The following is a 20867-nucleotide window of genomic DNA, read 5'->3' as shown; positions in this document are numbered from 1 at the left end:
AGCAGAAGAGATAGCTACCAAAAACAAAACTTTCCAAGAATAAAGCTTAATATCTATGAAATGTAAAGGTTCAAACGGAACCCCTTGCAGAACTGAAAGAACTAAATTCAGACTCCATGGCGGAGCCACAGGTCTATAAACAGGCTTGATTCTGACTAAAGCCTGACTAAACGCTTGAACGTCTGGTACCTCTGCCAGACGTTTGTGTAAAAGAATAGACAAAGCAGATATCTGTCCTTTTAAGGAACTAGCCGATAATCCTTTCTCCAATCCTTCTTGGAGAAAGGACAATATCCTGGGAATCCTAATCTTACTCCATGAGTAACCCTTGGATTCGCACCAAAAAAGGATATTTTCGCCAAATCTTATGGTAGATTTTCCTGGTGACAGGCTTTCTAGCCTGAATCAGGGTATCAATAACCGACTCAGAGAAACCACGCTTTGATAGAATCAGGCGTTCAATCTCCAAGCAGTCAGACGCAGAGAAATTAGATTTGGATGTTTGAAAGGACCTTGAATGAGAAGGTCCTGCCTCATTGGTAGTGTCCATGGTGGAACAGATGACATGTCCACTAGGTCTGCATACCAGGTCCTGCGTGGCCACGCAGGCGCTATTAGAATCACAGAAGCTCCCTCCTGCTTGATTCTGGCAACCAGACGAGGGAGGAGAGGAAACGGTGGAAAAACATAGGCCAGATTGAAGGACCAAGGCGCTGCTAGAGCATCTATCAGCACCGCCTGGGGATCCCGGGATCTGGACCCATAAAGAGGAAGCTTGGTGTTCTGACGGGACGCCATCAGATCCAATTCTGGAGTGCCCCATAGCCGAGTCAGCTGGGCAAATACCTCCGGGTGGAGTTCCCACTCCCCCGGGTGAAAAGTCTGACTACTTAGAAAATCCGCCTCCCAGTTGTCTACTCCTGGGATGTGAATTGCTGAGAGATGGCAAGAGTGATCCTCCGCCCACCTGATTATTTTTGTTACTTCCATCATTGCTAGGGAACTCCTTGTTCCCCCTTGATGATTGACGTAAGCTACAGTCGTGATGTTGTCCGACTGAAATCTGATGAATTTGGCCGCAGCTAGCTGAGGCCATGCCTGGAGCGCGTTGAATATCGCCCTCAGTTCCAGAATGTTTATCGGGAGAAGAGCTTCTTCCCGAGACCATAAGCCCTGAGCTTTCAGGGAGTCCCAGACTGCACCCCAGCCCAACAGACTGGCGTCGGTCGTTACAATGATCTACTCTGGTCTGCGGAAACACATTCCCTGAGACAGGTGATCCTGAGACCACCACCAGAGAAGAGAATCTCTGGTCTCGTGGTCCAACTGAATTTGAGGAGACAAATCTGCATAATCCCCATTCCACTGTTTGAGCATGCATAGTTGCAGTGGTCTGAGGTGTATCCGTGCAAAAGGGACTATGTCCATTGCCGCTACCATTAGCCCGATTGTCTCCATGCACTGAGCTACAGATGGCCGAGGAATGGAATGAAGGGCTCGGCAAGTGGTTAAGAGTTTTAACTTTCTGACCTCCGTCAGAAATATTTTCATTTCTACCGAGTCTATTAGGGTTCCAAGGAAGGGAACTCTTATGAGGGAGGAGAGAGAACTCTTTTTGATGTCCACCTTCCACCCGTGAGACCTCAGAAAGGCCAATACAATTTCCGTGTGAAACTTGGCTCTTTGGAAAGTCGACGCTTGAATTAAGATGTCGTCTAGATAAGGCGCCACTGCTATGCCCCGCGGTCTTAGAACCGCCAGGAGGGACCCTAGCACCTTTGTGAAAATTCTGGGAGCAGTGGCCAACCCGAAAGGAAGAGCCACAAATTGGTAATGCTTGTCCAGAAAGGCGAACCCGAGAAACTGGTGATGATCTTTTGTGGATAGGAATTTGCAGATACGCATCCTTTAGATCCACGGTAGTCATATATTGAACCTCCTGGATCATTGGCAAGATTGTCCGAATGGTCTCCATCTTGAATGATGGGACTCTGAGGAATTTGTTTAGAATTTTGAGATCCAGGATTGGTCTGAAAGTTCCTTCTTTCTTGGGAACCACAAACAGGTTTGAGTAAAAACCCAGCCCTTGTTCCGCAATTGGATCACACCCATTGTATGTAGGTCTTCTACACAGCGTAAGAACGCCTCTTTCTTTGTCTGGTCTGTAGACAGACGAGAAATGTGGAACCTTCCCCTTGGAGGGAGTCCTTGAATTCTAGAAGATATCCCTGGGATACAATCTCTAAGGCCCAGGGATCATGTATGTCTCTTGCCCAGGCCTGAGCAAAGAGAGAGAGTCTGCCCCCTACTAGATCCGGTCCCGGATCTGGGGCTACCCCATCATGCCGTCTTGGAGGCAGCTGCAGGCTTCTTGGCCTGTTTACCCTTGTTCCAGCCCTGGTAAGGTTTCCAGGCTGATCTGGGTTGCGAAGCGTTACCCTCTTGCTTTGTAGCAGGGGAGGATGAAGCGAGACCGCTCCTGAAATTCCGAAAGGAACGAAAATTATTTTGTTTGTTCTTTATCTTAAAGGACTTGTCCTGAGGGAGAGCATGGCCTTTTCCCCCAGTGATTTCTGAAATAATCTCTTTCAATTCAGGCCCGAAGAGGGTCTTTCCTTTGAAAGGGATGTTCAAGAGTTTGGATTTTGACGACACATCGGCCGACCAGGACTTTAGCCATAGCGCCCTGCGTGCTAAAATGGCGAAACCTGAATTCTTTGCCGCTAACTTAGCAAGTTGGAAAGCGGCATCTGTGATAAAAGAATTAGCCAGCTTAAGAGCCTTAATTCGGTCCATATATCCTCATATGAGGTCTCCGTCTGGAGCGCATCTTCCGGCGCCTCGAACCAGAAAGCAGCTGCAGTAGTTACAGGAACAATGCACGCAATAGGTTGGAGAAGAAAACCTTGTTGACCAAAAATTTTCTTAAGTAAACCCTCTAATTTTTTATCCATAGGGTCTATAAAAGCACAACTGTCTTCAATTGGTATGGTTGTGCGTTTAGCAAGTGAAGAAATAGCCCCCTCCACCTTAGGGACCGTCTGCCACGAGTCCCGCATGGGGTCAGATATGGGGAACATTTTCTTAAAAAACAGGAGGGGAAACAAAGGGAATACCTGGTCTATCCCACTCCCTAGTAACGATATCCGCAATCCTCTTAGGGACCGGGAACACATCAGTGTAAACAGGAACTTCTAGATACTTGTCCATTTTACACAATTTCTCTGGAACCACCATAGGGTCGCAGTCATCCAGAGTAACTAATACCTCCCTGAGCAATAAGCGGAGGTGTTCTAGTTTAAATTTAAAAGCCAACGTATCTGAATCTGTCTGAGGAGAAACCTTTCCTGAATCGGAAATTTCTCCCTCAGACAGCACATCCCTCGCCCCCACTTCAGAGCGTTGTGAGGGTATATCTGATACGACTACTAAAGCGTCAGAATGCTCAGAATCTGTTCTTAAAACAGAGCTATCACGCTTTGCAGGTAACACGGGCAGTTTAGATAAACACTGAGAGAGTATTATTCATAACTGCCGCCAAGTCTTGCAAGGTAAAAGAGTTAGACGCACTAGGGGTGCTAGGCATCACTTGAGCGGGCATAACTGGTTGTGACACTTGGGGAGAGGTTGACGGGCTAACCTCGTTACCTTCTGTCTGAGAATCATCTTGGGCCACATTTTTAAGTGCAACAATATGTTCTTTAAAGTGTATAGACATATCAGTACAAGTGGGACACATTCTGAGGGGGGGTTCCACCATGGTTTCTAAACACATTAAACAAGGATTTTCCTTGGTGTCAGACACCAACGTTACTGTGCCTTTAAGAGATAAAAAAGGCACACAATTTTGCAAAACAGTGAAAAAATGCAGCAAACTTTTCGAAATGTTTACAGTATGTACCTAAAGCATTAGTAGGATTGCACCACTAGCAATAAAAACGATTAACCCCTTAATGCCAAAACCGGATCAACAGTAAGCCAAAAACCGGTTAAAAAACGTTCAGCACCCTGCCACAGCTCTGCTGTGGCCCTACCTGCCCTTAGGAACCAGATTTGTGGGGAAAAAACTTCTTATAGGCCCTCAAACTGCAGCCGGACCCTCCGTGTGAAGCAGCCTGAACTTCTAGTCAAATATAACTGCGCATCTGAGGCGCGAAATTAGGCCCCTCCCACCTCACCACGGTGCTTGTGAGGCCTAAAGAAACACTCCCAAGTGTTTGAACAATAGCCATGTGGGTAACAACCCCTGAAAGAAACCCAAAGTAACCCTCAGTGTCTCAAACAAACGAAATTTTCAATAAAAACCGTTTGCCATGAAAGTAGCGTCAACCAGCATAAACTAGCCCTGTTATGTAAGCTTAAAATTCCATACTTAGTTTCTGAATACAGCTTACCCTTCCCTCATGGGGATATTATCAGTCCTTTCTAGCATTATCACAGTCTTGTCTAGAAATAAATGACTGAACCTGCAAACCGTTCACCCCAACTGAAGTTTTCTTGTACTCCTCAGTCCTTTGTGGGAACAGCAGTGGATTTTAGTTACAGCATGCTAAAATCATCTTCCTCCCTGCAGAAATCTTCATCTCCTTTTTGCTAAAGAGTAAATAGTACACACCGGTACCATTTAACCCTTTAAGGACACAGCTTTCAGTTTGCTCAATTGTTTTATGACGGAAAAATTCCGTCATATGTCCTTAAGAGGTTAAAATAACAAACTTTTGCTTGTAGAAAATAAAAACTACATTTCTAATACCACATTCACTTTACCGTTCCGATTGTTTAGAGCCGGCAAAGAGAATGACTGGGGGGTGGAGCTAGAGGGGGAGCTATATGGACAGCTCTGCTGTGTGCTCTCTTTGCCACTTCCTGTTGGGAAGGAGAATATCCCACAAGTAAAGGATGAATCTGTGGACTCGATACATCTTACAAGAGAAAATCAGTTAGAACTGACAATACAGTTCCTATTATACAGCCTAGAAGCACATCGGATATGTTTCACATTAGAATTCTAAATAAGTGGATTGTAGGAAAGGGAACATTTCTTTATAATTTTCATCTGTTCTATATAGTCAATATGAAAAGTTAGGCTGAACAGATACCTCAGCATGCTAAGGCACTGTGGCTGAGCTCTGTAGCAACCCAAGGGTTGCAGGTTTGATTCCTGGTGAGGTTCACTCAGCCTTTCATCCTTCCGAGGTCGAGAAAATGAGCAGCGCCTTGAGACCCTTACAGGTGATTAGCCGCACTTTACAAGTACCCAATACATACATACAGAAGTTAATAACATTATAGAGATAATGGAGGGCTTTTAAGATTACTTAACTATGTTGTAAAGTAGATGTACTAAGAGGGTCAACCACACTATCCTCAGAACTAACAGTGGAGTAGCTTTGAAATGTTGTTTCTTAGATTCTTTTTTTGTTATTTTTATATTTACTCCCTCCTAGCGTTTTTTTAGCTGTCAATCGCGAGATAGCAAATAGATTGAAATAAAAGTGTTAATGCAAAAAAGGGTCTGATAAAGTGCACCATGTTGAAATGTTTCGGTTAACATTTACTAAAAATGTTCCAAAAAGCCAAAGTATTATTTGGCTTCTAAGTTGTTTTTTTTTTTTTTTTAAATATTGTTATTTCATATATGTATTAAATGCTTAAGCATACATTATGGCATAGCACCATACCATCCTTCTGGGGAGGAGATCACCTAATGCAAATCTCGGCAAAGCCCTGCCAATCCAGCCAATGAAAGAACCACAATTTAAAGGGCATACCTGGCTGACACCTCTGTTGTATGTGACATCATCATGATGTCTCTAATGGTACCAGGGCTCATAGATGTTTGTTTATTTGAGCTTATTACAAACTGCAGGTAATCCATTTAAATGAGACAATTGGGTGAGTTTTTTTTTTATTCTAAATTTAGATTTTCTTCTTCCATGCTCAATCTGGAAGGTGTATGTAAAGTATTCCTGAAGCATGTAGCCATATGTAGTACTTAATGATATAATTATTCTGGAAAAGGACAGTGGCACTTACCCAAGTGTCTTACATGCCACATAGGATCGATATTAGAATGGATCTTGTAAAAAACAATTAACAGCGGTGGTGCAGCGATGCTTCCGGCAAGACTCTTACTATAAATGTCCTCCCTAGAGAAAGAAAAAACAACAATCATTTTATATAGTTTGTTTCAAGTTTTTGTAAACATGATAATTAAAACAGAAACATCAGTGTTAGATAAAGATCTACAGTGACACACACTTTATGAAGAACATTATATATATATATATATATATATATATATATATATATATATATATATATATATATATTCCATATATGCAAAGTGTAACAGCACCACAGCACAGTCTTACTTCTTAGAGGTGAAAAATTATTTTATTGAGGTACAACAACCATAAAAAAGCGACGTTTCGGACCTACATGGTCCTTATTCATGAATAATTTTTCACCTCTAAGAAGTAAGACTGTGCTGTGGTGCTGTTACACTTTGCATATATGGACTGTATCTTTTGGAGTGTGGCTGATACTCCACAGTAACGAGCACACAAGCTGGAAGCCAGTATTGAAACTTATGGTGCTGGGCTCTAACTATCTATTATATATATATATATATATATATATATATATATATATATATATATATATATATATATATATATATATATATATATATATATATAAGATGATAATTAGTGATTCAGGTGAAAACAAAACAAATTAAAAAAGGGGCACTAACAACAATCTGCTTTAGTCCCTACTGCTTCAGTCAGTCAACTTGTATCAGAATTTAGCCAATTTAGGGCCATAATACAAGTGGAGCGGTATCGAACGCTCCTGCTTTAAAGGGACAGTCTACACCAGAATTTTTATTGTTTTAAAAGATAGATAATCCCTTTATTACCAATTCCCCAGTTTTGCATAACCATCAGTTATATTAATATACTTTTAAACCTCTGATTATCTTGTATCTAAGCCTCTGCAAACTGCCCCTTTATTTCAGTTCTTTTGACAGACTTGCAGTTTAGCCAATCAGTGCCTGCTCCCAGATAACTTCACATGCACAAGCACACAGTGTTATCTATATGAAATACATTAACTAACACCCTCTAGTGGTGAAAAACTGTTAAAATGCATTCTGAAAAGAGGTGGCCTTCAAGGTATAAGAAATTAGCATATGAACCTCCCAGTTTAAGCTTTCAACTAAGAATACCAAGAGAACAAAGCAAAATTGGTGACAAAAGTAAATTGGAAAATTGTTTAAAATGACATGCCCTATCTGAATCATGAAAGTTTTTTGGCCTAGACTGTCCCTTTAACTCCAGTATAAGTAAGCTTTTTGTGTGCGTCAGGTAGCGCTTGAATTACAAGTAAACTGTTTTAACATGAGCACTAACTAAACCGATGTGCGCAAATGGTCAAACTTAGAATATTGCGACAATGTTAACGTATTTCCCCATGGGAGTCAATGGAGCATAAAAAAGTGGAAAAACAACACCCTACTCACGCAGACCTGATTGCATATTCTTAAGTGCGCTAACCTGACATGAAAAATATTAATATTTCACATTTCAATGTTCTATTTAAACATACTTAGAGCATATTCTGCTATGTTATTATGTTATTTCAGTAAATACAGACTATAACACTTTATTAACCCCTTATACATGTGTTTGTATCTCAATGTTAAAGCCCTTTGTCTGCCTTTTCTTTCCCCAACACCTGAGATCTCATATATTTCAGCCCATATAGCTTTTTGTGCAATCATTTTTAATAATTTTTATTAGATGGTGCTATTATGTGTGTAACAGTACATTGTAATGTATTTTTGATGTGTTTTGTGACATTTGTTTTGCAAAATAGTTAACCAGAGCTCTGAGGACGCGCTATCCCGACATGTGTTAACTTAAATTGCGCTCAATTGATCGCGTTAACTTTTAACTAGTAATAAGAGCACTACATCTGACGCACACAAACACAAGCGATAAACTCCTTTTCACTCATGCATAACTGTTAGCGCGCCACCATATACCATTAGAAAGAGTATATTTTTTTAAATATGTTTATTTATTTCATTTGTGCATGCAGCTTTAGCTATGGATTTCCCATGTGGAAAGTATATTAAACTGGGCTATCCAACAGTATGACATTCTGTAATGCAGCAAAGAAAATCTCAGATTGATTACAAATGCTTACGCAACATCAAGTGCCATCCATTTTTCAATTTGCTGTGTGATGTTCTGCATTTTCCACTCTGTTAAATTTGCAACGAAGACCCCAGGATTAAAAGAACATGTGCTTGCCTTCATTCCCAGATTCCGTATTACTTCTTTCTTATAATCGAGAAATCCTATATAGTTGTACTAAAAAAAAAAAAAAAAAAAAAAAAATTGAAAAATTTTCATGTACAAAAATACATTATATAACTGAATCAGAATTGAAAACACTCATACTTGTTAGTCTGAGCCCATAGTAAATACATTTATATTATTTTGCAATTCATTAATACTCAGAAAGTGTTGAAAGTGGCGGCGCTGTGTCACCTCCAGGGAACCAAGCTGCCCACGTCCTCTGAGTCAACCTTGTTGCTTTCACCTCCAAAATAAAAGAGCTCACAATAGTGACTAATATAAGCATTTGTTCCAGAAATTGTTTTAACTTTATGCTCTTGATAAATGCTTCTTTTAGCCGAAACGCGTTGAGCTCTATTTTAAATAAAACCTGAAGCTGCACCTGAAGACACCTTTGTGATTTTAATAAAAGGCTTATTTTAACTGCAATCTTGTGAGTATAACCAGTTTGTGCGCCTACCACATTGTCTGAAATCTGCTACACTTGTGAGCTCTTTCTTTTTGGAGGTGAAAGCAACAAGGTTGACTCAGAGGACGTGGGCAGCTTGGTTCCCTGGAGGTGACACAGCGCTGCCACTTTCAACACTTTCTACGTCTATACACGGTTTGGGAGAACCGGGTCTGGCAGCGAGCACTTGAAGGGCAGTGCTAACATTGCTTCATACTTTATTCTTTCTAATACGCATTATTTAATACTCAGACAAATAGTATATGACTCAAATTTTTTTTTGTTTTTAGGTTGGAAATGTGTATTATGTCATTATAATTTATAGATGTTAAACACATGGTGGTTGATAACATTGTTTCAGTGTGTTTTTCTAGTGATCACAATCCCAAAATGTTTTTGCAGTTACCCCTAAAAACTCAAAATCATTACCTCCCAGAAATGAGAAATTCAGGGTCACTCTTGCCATTTCATAAATTGAAAAAATAATATGCACACGATTAGCAATAAACAAAATGGCGTTTTCAGGGAATACCGTTGAAGGGTATATATATTGACTGATCACTTAATAGAGTGTAGTGATGCCAATAGGTCACATCTGTTATCAAATCCACATTTTTCTTTTATGATTCAGATAGAGCATGCAATTGTAAGCAACTTTCATTATCAATTTTTCTTCGTTCTCTTAGTATCTTTATTTGAAAAAGTAGGAATCTAAGCTAAGGAGTCGGCCCATTTTCGGTTCAGTACCCTGGCTAGCACTTGCTAATTGGTGGCTACATTTAGCCACCAATAAAGCAAGTTTAACCTAGGTTCTGAACCAAAAACGTGGTCCGGCTCTTAAGCTTTACATTCCTGCTTTTTAAATAAAGATACCAAGAGAAGGAAGAAAATTTCATAATATGAGTAAATTAGAAAGCTGCTTAAAATTGTATGCTCTGGAGTTATTTATAAGTCAGCAATGATTGGCTAAAATGCAAGTCTGTCAAAAGAACTGAGATAAGGGGGCAGTCTGCCATACCTCCCAACATTTCAAAATTCAAAAGAGGGACACCCCCCCCCCAGCAAAAAAATTGAAATATGGTGGGCGGGGCTTAAAAAATCATAAAACCAAAATAATATAAATACAATTCTAAATAAAGTCATATATTTTAATATACTTAGGCAGCAAATCAAGCACAAGCTCAAATCACTGGTATGGCTATGTGAGCTATGTATTTAATTAGCCTTTGCAAAGACATTGCTAAATATTTTTATCTTAATTGGACATTTAATAATACATTCTTTAAAACTGCTCTCTGCATTCCCCATTAATATTCTAGATTCTGGCCTTTAAAATCAGCAAAAATGCACAGTAGCACACTACATAGCATACACTTACACATGCAGATACACACACACTACATAGCATACACTTACACATGCAGATACACACACACTACATAGCATACACTTACACATGCAGATACACACACACTACATAGCATACACTTACACATGCAGATACACACACACTACATAGCATACACTTACACATGCAGATACACACACACACTACATAGCATACACATGCAGATACACACTACATAGCATACACTTATACATGCAGATACACACACACTATATAGCATACACTTACACATGCAGATACACAGACACTACATAGTATACACTTATACATGCAGATACACAGACACTACATAGCATACACTTATACATGCAGATACACATACACACTACATAGCTTACATTTATACATGCAGACACACACACTACATAGCATAAACTTATACATGCAGATACACACACTACATAGCATAAACTTATACATGCAGATACACACACTACATAGCATAAACTTATACATGCAGATACACACACTACATAGCATAAACTTATACATGCAGATACACACACACACACACAGTTATGGATACAGATAGACACACATACTACATCACATATGGGTATCTGTAATTCATTGTATGGGGTCCTGGGGTTGGCAAGCACATTAGCTGGCAGTCTGCGGCTGCCACTGTTCGTTACCCTGGTATTAGCATTGCTCATTGTATAAAACTGAAGGCATGCTACTATTATCATCAGGAGTTAGACTTCATCACTACCAGAGGTAGGTTAGAGAGGTCACCATTACCCGTGGTCAGAGTGTATACAGCCTTCTTACGCCTGCTTAACCCACACACCATTCCTTTTCCACAGGGAATCTAACAGGTATCTAACCCTGTGAAAGCAAAGCCAGCTGCTTCTGAGTATGGGCCCAATAGAATTTAAAAAAAAAACAAAAAAAAATATTTTTTTTTTAAATGCCTGGGGTAAATCGGGACAGATGGCTAGCAACCGGGGACAGACCCCTAAAATCGTGACTGTCCCGCGAAAATCGGGACAGTTGGGGGGTATGGTCTGCAGATGCTTAGATACAAGGTGATCACAGAGGTAAAAAGTGTATTAATATAACCGTGTTGGTTATGAAAAATGAGGAATTGGTAATAAAGGGATTATCTGTGTTTTTAAACAAAAATTCTGGAGCAGACTGTCCCTTTAAGTCCTTTTAGCTGTTGAAAAATGTTCCATAAATGTATTTTTCAGAGTTTTGGTTGGTGATCAGAAAAACCGAACAGGTGCATGTTAAATGGATAGTAAAGTCAAAATGAAACTCATGATTCAGATAGAACATGCCATTTTTAACAATGTTCCAATATACTTCTAATATCAAATTTTCTTTGTTCTCTTGGTATTCTTTGTTGCTAGTTAGGCGCAGGAGCAGCACATATATACTCTTGCCATTGGCTGATGTGTTAAGCTTGCTCCATGTAGTACATTGCTGCTCCTGAGCATTGTCTTCAACAAAGGATACTAAGATAACAAAGCTAATTTGATAAAGGAAGTAAATTGGAAAGTTGTTTAAAGGGACATAAAACCCCCAAAAATTCTTTCATGATTTAGATAGAACATAAAATTTTAAACAACTTTCTAATTTACTTCTATTATCATATTTGATTGGTTTCCGTGTTATCCTTTGTTGAAGAGCTGAAATGTAAGCTCAAGAGTGTGCACGTGTCTGCAGCACTATATAGCAGCAGTTTTGCAACAATGTTATACATTATCAGGGGCACTAGATGGCAGCACTGTTTCATGTCATGTAGTGCTTCAGGCATGTGCACGCTACCTACTTAGGTATCTCTTCAATAAAGAATAATACAAGAATGAAATTTGATAATAGAAGTAAATTGGAAACTTTTTAAAAATTGCATTCTCTATCTGAATCATGAAAAAAAAATGTTTGGGTTTAATGTCCCTTTAAAACTAAAATGATCAATCTGAATAGCGAAAGTTGAATTATGACTTCACTGTCAGTTATTTTTCACTGAAACAATAATTAAAGGGACCGTAAACACAACAATTTGTTAATGTTTAAAAATATAGATAATGCCTTTACTACCCAGCTTTGCACAAAAAACATGGTTATATTAATATACTTTAAACCTCTAAATTTCTGTTTCTAAGTCCGTAAAGACAGCCCCATGATCGCACCTTGAGTCTGGAGTGCAGTGCTGGGGACTGATCGCAAAACAAGATATTGCAGAACTAGAAAAAGTTCAGAGAAGGGCCACAAAGCTAATAAGGGGATTGGAGAAATTAACATATGAGGAGAGGCTAGCCAAACTGGGTCTGTTTTCTTTAGAAAAAAAAGGCGCTTGAGAGGTGACATGATTACTTTATATAAATATATTCAAGGCCCATATACAGAGATGGCAGAAGCTCTGTTTATTCCAAGAAAATTGTTTCTGACAAGAGGTCACAATTTAAGGTTGGAGGAAAGGAGATTTAATCTCCTGAAACGGAAAAGTTTTTTCACTGTAAGAGCAATAAAAAATTGTGGAACTCATTACCAAAAGAGGTAGTGAATGCCAATACCCTAGATATATTTAAAAATCGTTTGGATACATTTCTGTCTATAAACAAAATTCATGGATATGATTGCTAGTATTAAATGGGTCACCTTTTAGTGGGATTATTTAATCTTAACTGGAGCTTTTTGTATATATTTTAGATTTGTATAGGTTGAACTCGATGGACTTCGGTCTTTTTTCAACCTCATCTACTATGTCACATGCTTTTGTAATTGCTTTTCACATTAGGGGAAGCTAGTTCATGTGAGCCATATAGATATTGTGCCGACGCTTTTCACAACACAGCACTAATTGGCTTAAATGCAAGTCAATAGATAAAGTCATGTGATCAGGGTGCAATCAGAAGACACTTAGAAACAAGATAACCACAGAGGTAAAAAGTGTAGTAATACAACCATGTTTTCTGTGCAAAACAGAGGAATGGGTAATAAAAGGAATTATCTATTTTTTAAAACAATAATATTTTTTGAGTTGACTGTTCCTTTAAACCAGTGTTACTCTCATAATCTTAATTAGTACAAAAATGTAGTTAAAGGGACATGAAACCCAAAAATTATCTTTCGTGATTTTGATAGACCATACTTTAAAAAATAAATAATCCTCTGTTTAAAGAGCAGCAATGCACTACTGGGAACTAGCTGCACAAATTGGTAATGACAAGAGACAAATGTGCAGCCACCAATCAGCAGCTAGTACCCACCTCCTGAGCCTAGAGAACTAAGCAAAATTAGTTAATAGAAGTAATTAGGAAAGTTGTCTAAAATTGAATGCTCTTTAGGAATCATGAAGGAATTTTTTTGGGGTTTTATGTCCCTTTTATGCATCATTGCGCTTGTGGATCCTATCCCACTGTGGACGTAACATCATAGAAATACCGGTGGCTTCCCCTGGATCGTCTGGAACTTCAGCTGAGGACACAGCGGCGGTCTCCTCCTCCCCCACCGGTGCTGCGTGAGAGGTAGTGAGCCTGTGCTGTGTCCAATAGGAATCCGGAGGCCCGACCTTAGTTCCGTATTGTGGCTTTTCTCAGTCCCCCCAGGACACCATCCGATCTGCAGTGGCTGTCTCCCCCTCTCCCACTGGTGCTGCGTGGGAGGTGGTGAGTTCGAGCCGCACCTGACAAAATATAGGAGGACCGACCGCGGAGGTGATCGCTTGAGTCCCCCTCCCTCCCCCCTCACTTCCCTCCTACTGGGGTTCCGTGTGAGGTGGTGAAGACAGCCCGGACTGAGCGTAGAAGCAAAATACGTCCAAACAGGCAGCAGGAGGTCTGACTTATCTACGCTGGGGCCAGACCACGGCATTGCAAGTAAGCCTTTCAAGCAACAGCTACACAAGCGAGCAACACCAGAGGGGGTAAGTTATAAGTTACAAGCTATAAAAATAGTGCTCTCCTTACCAGGGTCAAAAGGAAGGATTTATACAGTACAAACGCATATACTGAGAAGGCTTCCTAGGCTCTGGCAGGAATTGACATTAAAATACATCCCTTATAAACTCCCCCAGTTCAACAGAAAAAATCTGCTATTAATAGAGCAAGAACTAAGTCCCCATTTTTTCAACTGAAGGGGAAGGGAAAGAAAGGAGGAGAGGGGTGCAGTAGAAAAACAGAAAGGACATTTCTTCCAACTGTCTTAAGATAGCAGCTTAGCATTTAACTCTCTAATAAAATGCACTTAGTGAGCTGCGAGAACACAGGTTCACATTAGTCCTAAAACACACAGCCAGGACTCCTGCACCTTGCCAAAGTGGAAGGAGGAAGAAGGGGGAAAAGAGAGAGAAATATCTCTGAATGGACCATCTAACATATGTTGGCACACTATACATAGGCAAAGGAAAATTTATTGTTGAACTGTCTAAAAACCTCACAGTAGGATAAAGAATAATATCTGCTAATGCTCTGTTTTTCTTACCCAAACTATTTTTTAAGATGGTATAAGATCTTGGGCCTGTGTGTCTGCTAGTGTGGAAAGTGTTCACTAAATTGTAGTATAACCTGATCCCCTTTTTCTTTTGTGTTTTTCTCTTTTTTTTTTCTTTTTCTTCTCTTCCTTTTTTCTTTAGGGATGATGCTTATTGTATGATCAAACTAATTTGTCTAACGTTTGTAGCTGGCTAAGGCTATTAAGGTATCCTAACACCCTAATGCTATTCTTTCTATGGTCCCTGTTGGTATAGGGCTATTTAATTGAAGCTAGTATTTTTAGTCCTTCATAGGATTGACATAGTCCCTTTCTTCTTTCATTTTAGTTCTTTCTTTGTTCTCTCAGCTAAACCAGGTGTTTAGATTTAAAGAGGAAAAAACATTGTTTCTATTGTTGTTTTTATAAAGGGACCCTATCATGAGATCTCTATAAACTGAGATAAGCCTGTACAAGATTTAATGTATTAATTGGACGTATATTGAACCTGTGACTGTATAGAGTTAATATTTATGTGAAAACTGGAACTGATCCAGTATCCTATAAAAGCTTCTTCAAATTAAAGTCATATATGGGGTATTATAGTAGCAGCAAAAAATAATTGTCTCACTTGCTTTGCAGAGTAAGACCCAGCCTGATATAGGCAGCTGCTGGGGTAATAGCTTATATATGTAATTGGATGAAGTACAATATAACTAAACACACCCAAGGTGTATTAAGGTTACATATTTCCTTGAATTTTTTTTTTTTTTTAATCTGGATGCTAGTTATATTACACTAATTGCATTCAAGAAGAACTATGTAGTAATAGACCCACGATTGCTATTTACTTAGCTTGACCGATGAAGATATTTGTAATTTTACCTCTTTTTTCTTTCTTAACTAAATAGTTATTTAAAGCCATAGTTCCACTCAAGGAACAATTATTGAAGTATATCAGGAATAGAAAGGATATCTTACAACATCAGAGTTTAATAAGATCTGAATGGTGCATATATACAGGTTAATATAGAATTTTCTTTTTTATTCCCATATAAACTGGCAAGATATAAGCTCTTACATACATTTATCTGCACCATACTCTAACAATTTCTATCTAAATTGAATTGAAGAAGTAACACCTCCCAGTTCTTTCTGAAAGATAGGCTTTTTACCATCTTTAGAATCTCGGGAGAGGTCCGAAGTACCTATTTATTCCAGCCTACTGGGTGATGCTGTAGCCCATATAGCTTGAATTACATATATATATCCCACCCTGTAGATCTAAATATCTACTCTCCTAAAAACTAGGTCCAATCTCTCGGGACAAAGTCTATTTAATCTCATTAAATATTCCCTCTTCCTTACTCCCACGGCTGGACCTTCCACATAGTTAATCTATTCACCCCTATATAGACACTTCACCCCCCTTTTTTTCTCTCTCCCTCCCCTCCACTTGTCCCACACCGTTCACTTGACCCCCACCTTTTTAAGTCTTTTCGGCACATGGATAAATTCCTACACACCCCACACAAGACCCCCTCTCCAGCCATGGCAGCCAGTCAGAGGGATAGGAAAATGAAGAATACACAGGAAAGTTCTACCGACATACAACCAATTTTGGCTAATGCATCAGTGATACAAGAAGTAAATAATATTCAAAACTTGGTTACTAGCATCTCGGATGCCCTCACCCCTAAATTCAACGCCCTTAAAACTGAACTAAAACAAGATATATTCCTGTTAACACAGGAAGTCCGGCAGTTTTCTGCTAGACTACAAGAAGCGGAACAAAGGGTATCTGATCTGGAAGACCTAACAAATCTACATAGCTCTAAACTTGAATCGGCAGAAACTAATATACAAAAAATCCAAAACAAATTAGAAGATTTAGAGAACCGTTCCAGAAGGAACATCATAAGAATTATCGGTCTTCCAGAGGAACAACAAAATGAGAACCTTGTATCTTTTATTTCAGAGTCATTACCTAAAATTCTTAAAATACCAACTACACATCAACCCATAATGGTTGAGAGAGCGCACAGGTTAGGCTCCCCATATACAGACATTAAAGGTAGAAATAGACCTAGGCCGATTATAGCAAAGCTATTAAATTACCAGGACAAAATTACCTTATTTCAGCATTATCGCAGGCAGCAGCCGATTACATTTAAAGGGGCCACAATCTTAATGTTTCAAGATTTCTCCGCTGATACAGCAGCAAAAAGACGGGAGCTTGCTCCCATCTGCTCCAAATTTATACAAAAAGGCTACCAAACAATGATAATATATCCCCACAAACTTAAGGTCATAGTACATGAAGAAACACACTGGTTCGAAGAAACCACCTCGGCTGAAAATTTTTATAAAACACTTGACTCTTTAAACCAACAATAGAACATAGGAGTGTAACAAATTCTAAAAAGTAAACAAAAGAATGATTAGAAATGCAGGCTTTCAATAGGGAAGACCCCTGTCCTTCGATAGACAAGGGTCAAGGGATTCCTTCCCCTCATGTGTGCGGTAATTTTAAAAGAAAAAAACTTCCCTCTGTTTTTTTTTTTCCCCTCCGGTTGGTCCCCTTCTCTCTATCTTGATATATTTCTCTCCTAAATGGAAAAAATAGATAAATGTAAAATAGTATCATGGAATGTAGGAGGGATTTCTATACCCATTAAACGTAAGGCAATCCTTACACAATTACGCAAATCCCAAACTGATATTGGCTTCATTCAGAAAACACACTTGTCTGCAGAGGAAACTTTAAAATTAAAAAACTTCCTGGGTTAAAGAAGTATATTTTGCTGCTGGTGTCAAGAGAAAGAGGGGGGTAGCAATATTAATAGGTTAAAAAATCAAGCCAGAAGTTGTCCACTGTATGGCCGATTCGGGGGGGGGGAGATATGTCCTTTTAAAAATAAAGATTGCTAAGAAGATGTACACACTTTGTAATACATATGGCCCAAATGTGTTTGATCCAGAATACTGGAATATTCTTCAGTCGAAGCTCTTATCCTACACAGAAGGTTCCTTAATCATTGGTGGTGACTTTAATATGGCACATCAATGCCCATTAGATAGGCTAAGACAAGACACTAAATACCTGAAACAAAAAAGAGATAACTTAGAAACCAAGTTGTATAAAAAAATCACGCACAACTTAGCCATATATGATACATGGAGAAATCAGAATCCAACTGCTCAGAGCTTTACTTACCTTTCAAAAGCCCATAAAACCATGTCCAGAATAGACATTTTTTTTGATTGATGAGCGTATCTCAACAACAAGGGTTAAAGCGGAAATAATGCCGATATTAATATCAGATCACGCACCTATCTCTCTTGAATTACAACTAGCATATGTGCATCCCACTCCATCACGCTTCTTTTTTCCCTACTATTTAACACCTGATTTAAAGTTGTCAAGGTATATGTGAGGTTAATAAATATATATTTTAATCATATATTTCAAGATTAATAAATCTGTATCTTTGATCAGATATTTCACTGATCAGTAGAAAATAACTCATTGCATTCAGAAGAACTGACTTCAAACAAGTTTAATTCTCCCCCACTTTTTCAATTACACAGGAAACTCTTAAGGATTACTTTAAAAGAGTCATTCCTAGCTAAAGTGTGAACATGAGGCCCATACCAAATTTGCTATAATCAACTTACAGTTTGAGACAGGATGAGTCATAAAAGGCAAAGTACGAGGATAGATTGTCAGAAAGGTGACACCACACAAAATGTATGGAGACGAGATGTCTGAAATACCCTCTTGGAACTGGTCAAAATCATAGGGAAACAGCTTTTATGCACATAGGTGTTAGTTATCCCTAAACATCAAATAGACGTCTGCACTGCTAGCTAAACAGAAAATATGTTGTATTAAGACTTTTACAACTACTCGTGGATTGACCCTATGCTATGTGGGCGGGGCAGTAAAGACCTTAGAAAACACAGACAAATGCTAAGGTGTGACTCTGAAAACCTACTGAACATACAGCAAATAATCATTTTTTTTTCTATTTGAATGCATGCCTCAGAATGTATTAAATATAGAAATTTGGGAAATTGTCTAATTCTCTATTATTACATGGATATTTGCTAAGCTTGGGAGGTAACTGTTTTAGTCAGTCAAAAATGTTTAATAACCTCTGTATTGTTTATATTTTTCAGACATATAAACTCAGATCTGCATGAAGAAGGTTCATACATCCTGGGCTTATTAGAAACATAAAATATGGCATATTCTTGTTGGAATACAATACAATACTGAATTCAAAATAGGCTATTATTTATATATAAATGCCAGGATACTGATAAAATTGTAATGCATTTCAAGCTAATAATTAGCAGTATTAAATTGCCTTAATATAATAAAATGTTAATAATATAACATATTTGATATCAGAATAATCAGAAAAAATAATCTAATATTAACCATCTGTAATTGGGGTTATATATGATTAATGCAGAGAGTGTAATCTGATTAAATAACCATTTTATGAAAATAATTAACGTGCTTAAAAATGTTTTAGAAATGTAAAGGTGAATTTGTTTTGTTTGTATGTCTGCTGCCACCTGGTGTTATGTTGCGAGAACTACAGCCAGAAGGTTCTTTCTGGCTGTTAAAAATGAAATTTCCAAGGGCCAATCCGATTAGACTTCCCAGGTAACCAATGGGAAGGTCAGCTCCCGTAGTGCCACCCACATGATGTCATCAATGATTGAAAACATATAATTAAGCAAGAGAGAGATAGAAAAAAAAAAGGCTGTTTTAACTTTGGATGAGATCTGCTGTTGGGCATTTTGAAACCATTCTGAACAAGCTGACTACCTCTTTCTCATTGATTGCAAAAATTACTTATTTGTCTTCTGAGATGAAACAAGAAATTTCTGGTAACTGAATTATCGATCTTGATCATTTTGGTAAAGTATAAAAAAAAAGGGCTGCTAATTACATGTGATATTTTAAAGTCACTGCAGTTTAAATTACAGTTAATAGATTTAAAGAGCAGGTTGTACTTTTAACCTGTGTGTCATTGTTTTAGATAGTTCTTAGCTGGCCTGTTTGTATGCAAAAACAATTTAAAATAAGTATTCATTGTTGCTGGGTCTGGCAGAGTCAGAGAAATAAATTGTATTTTAAATTGGTAGTCACAGCCTATATATTGTTTAAATCTATATCTGATTGGCTAAGTAACTCATCTGAGCAAGTTCTGATATTGTAAGTTAATTTTGTATTAGGATAAATTGCAGTTAAATAGCAGAATATATATATATTACCCTATTGTTTATAAGCAAAGCCTAGAATTGTATTGCTTGGATGTTAAAGGCTATTTATAAATAAGGTTGGTTTTAAAGGTAAGCGTGTATGAACTTTACATAGCATATTTAAATAGTTTTCAAGCGCATATAATATAATTTCATATTCCTTTTATTGCAAATATATTTCAATATGTTCATGGATATTAACTAAATAAAAGAATTCAGATATTTATATTAATTGTATTGTTTCTAGTAGATGCATGTTGATTAAGGGTTTCTATTTTTAAGGAAAATTATTAATTGTATTGTGTTATAACCCTGCCATAAGCTGACATATTATTTGGAGAGCACTACTAAGATTTTCATAAATATACTGACAAAGTTTAAAAATTGGCTATTAAATAAATATAAAGAGTATGCACACTTCAATAGAGAACATCTCAATAGTCCCGTAATATTCTGGGAGATGGCGAAAGCAGTGATGAGGGGGGAAATTATCGCATATGGTGCCGCTTTGTTAAAAAAAAAAATAGGCTAAGGGAAAAGGAATCTTACAAATTCTTGCTTAATTCTTATAATCAATATCTATCTGATAGAACTCCTCTTAATTGGGTAAAATATCTGCGAGCAAAAAACGAGAGAGATGCTTTTGTACTATCTCAAGAAACACAAAAAGAACTGAAAATCCAGGCCAGAATGTATAGATATGGCAATAAGTCAGGCAGAATATTGGCTAAACTAATTAAAAATGAAAAAAAAAAAACAATTAAATATAGACAAATTGCAGCACAAAGGGGAACATCTTACTAAACCTGATGATATTTTGAAAGTATTCTATGAATATTTTAAAGAACTGTATACGCTTAAAGCCACTGATGTAAATAAATCGGCTGAGTTTTGGAGCAAAATTGAATACCCCACATTGGCTCCAAAAATTACTAATAGCCTT

At 38.0% G+C, this 20867-nt stretch overlaps 1 protein-coding gene across 2 annotated transcripts in view; it reads right to left on the bottom strand.

Moving 5' to 3' along the window:
• Window positions 1–20867, bottom strand: part of GLT8D1 (glycosyltransferase 8 domain containing 1) — a 63658-nt gene that overhangs the window by 8554 nt on the left and 34237 nt on the right. For both annotated transcript variants that reach the window (XM_053721031.1, XM_053721032.1), the window contains exons 8-9: window positions 8215–8381; window positions 6037–6149 (exon numbers count right to left, since the gene is read on the bottom strand). In XM_053721031.1, the coding sequence (XP_053577006.1) occupies window positions 6037–6149; window positions 8215–8381 (280 nt within the window). The remainder of the gene's footprint in view (window positions 1–6036; window positions 6150–8214; window positions 8382–20867) is intronic.

This window comes from Bombina bombina, chromosome 7, assembly GCF_027579735.1.
Source record: "Bombina bombina isolate aBomBom1 chromosome 7, aBomBom1.pri, whole genome shotgun sequence".
NCBI classification, from domain to species: Eukaryota; Metazoa; Chordata; class Amphibia; order Anura; family Bombinatoridae; genus Bombina; species Bombina bombina.
This window is presented reverse-complemented; position numbering and strand designations above follow the sequence as displayed.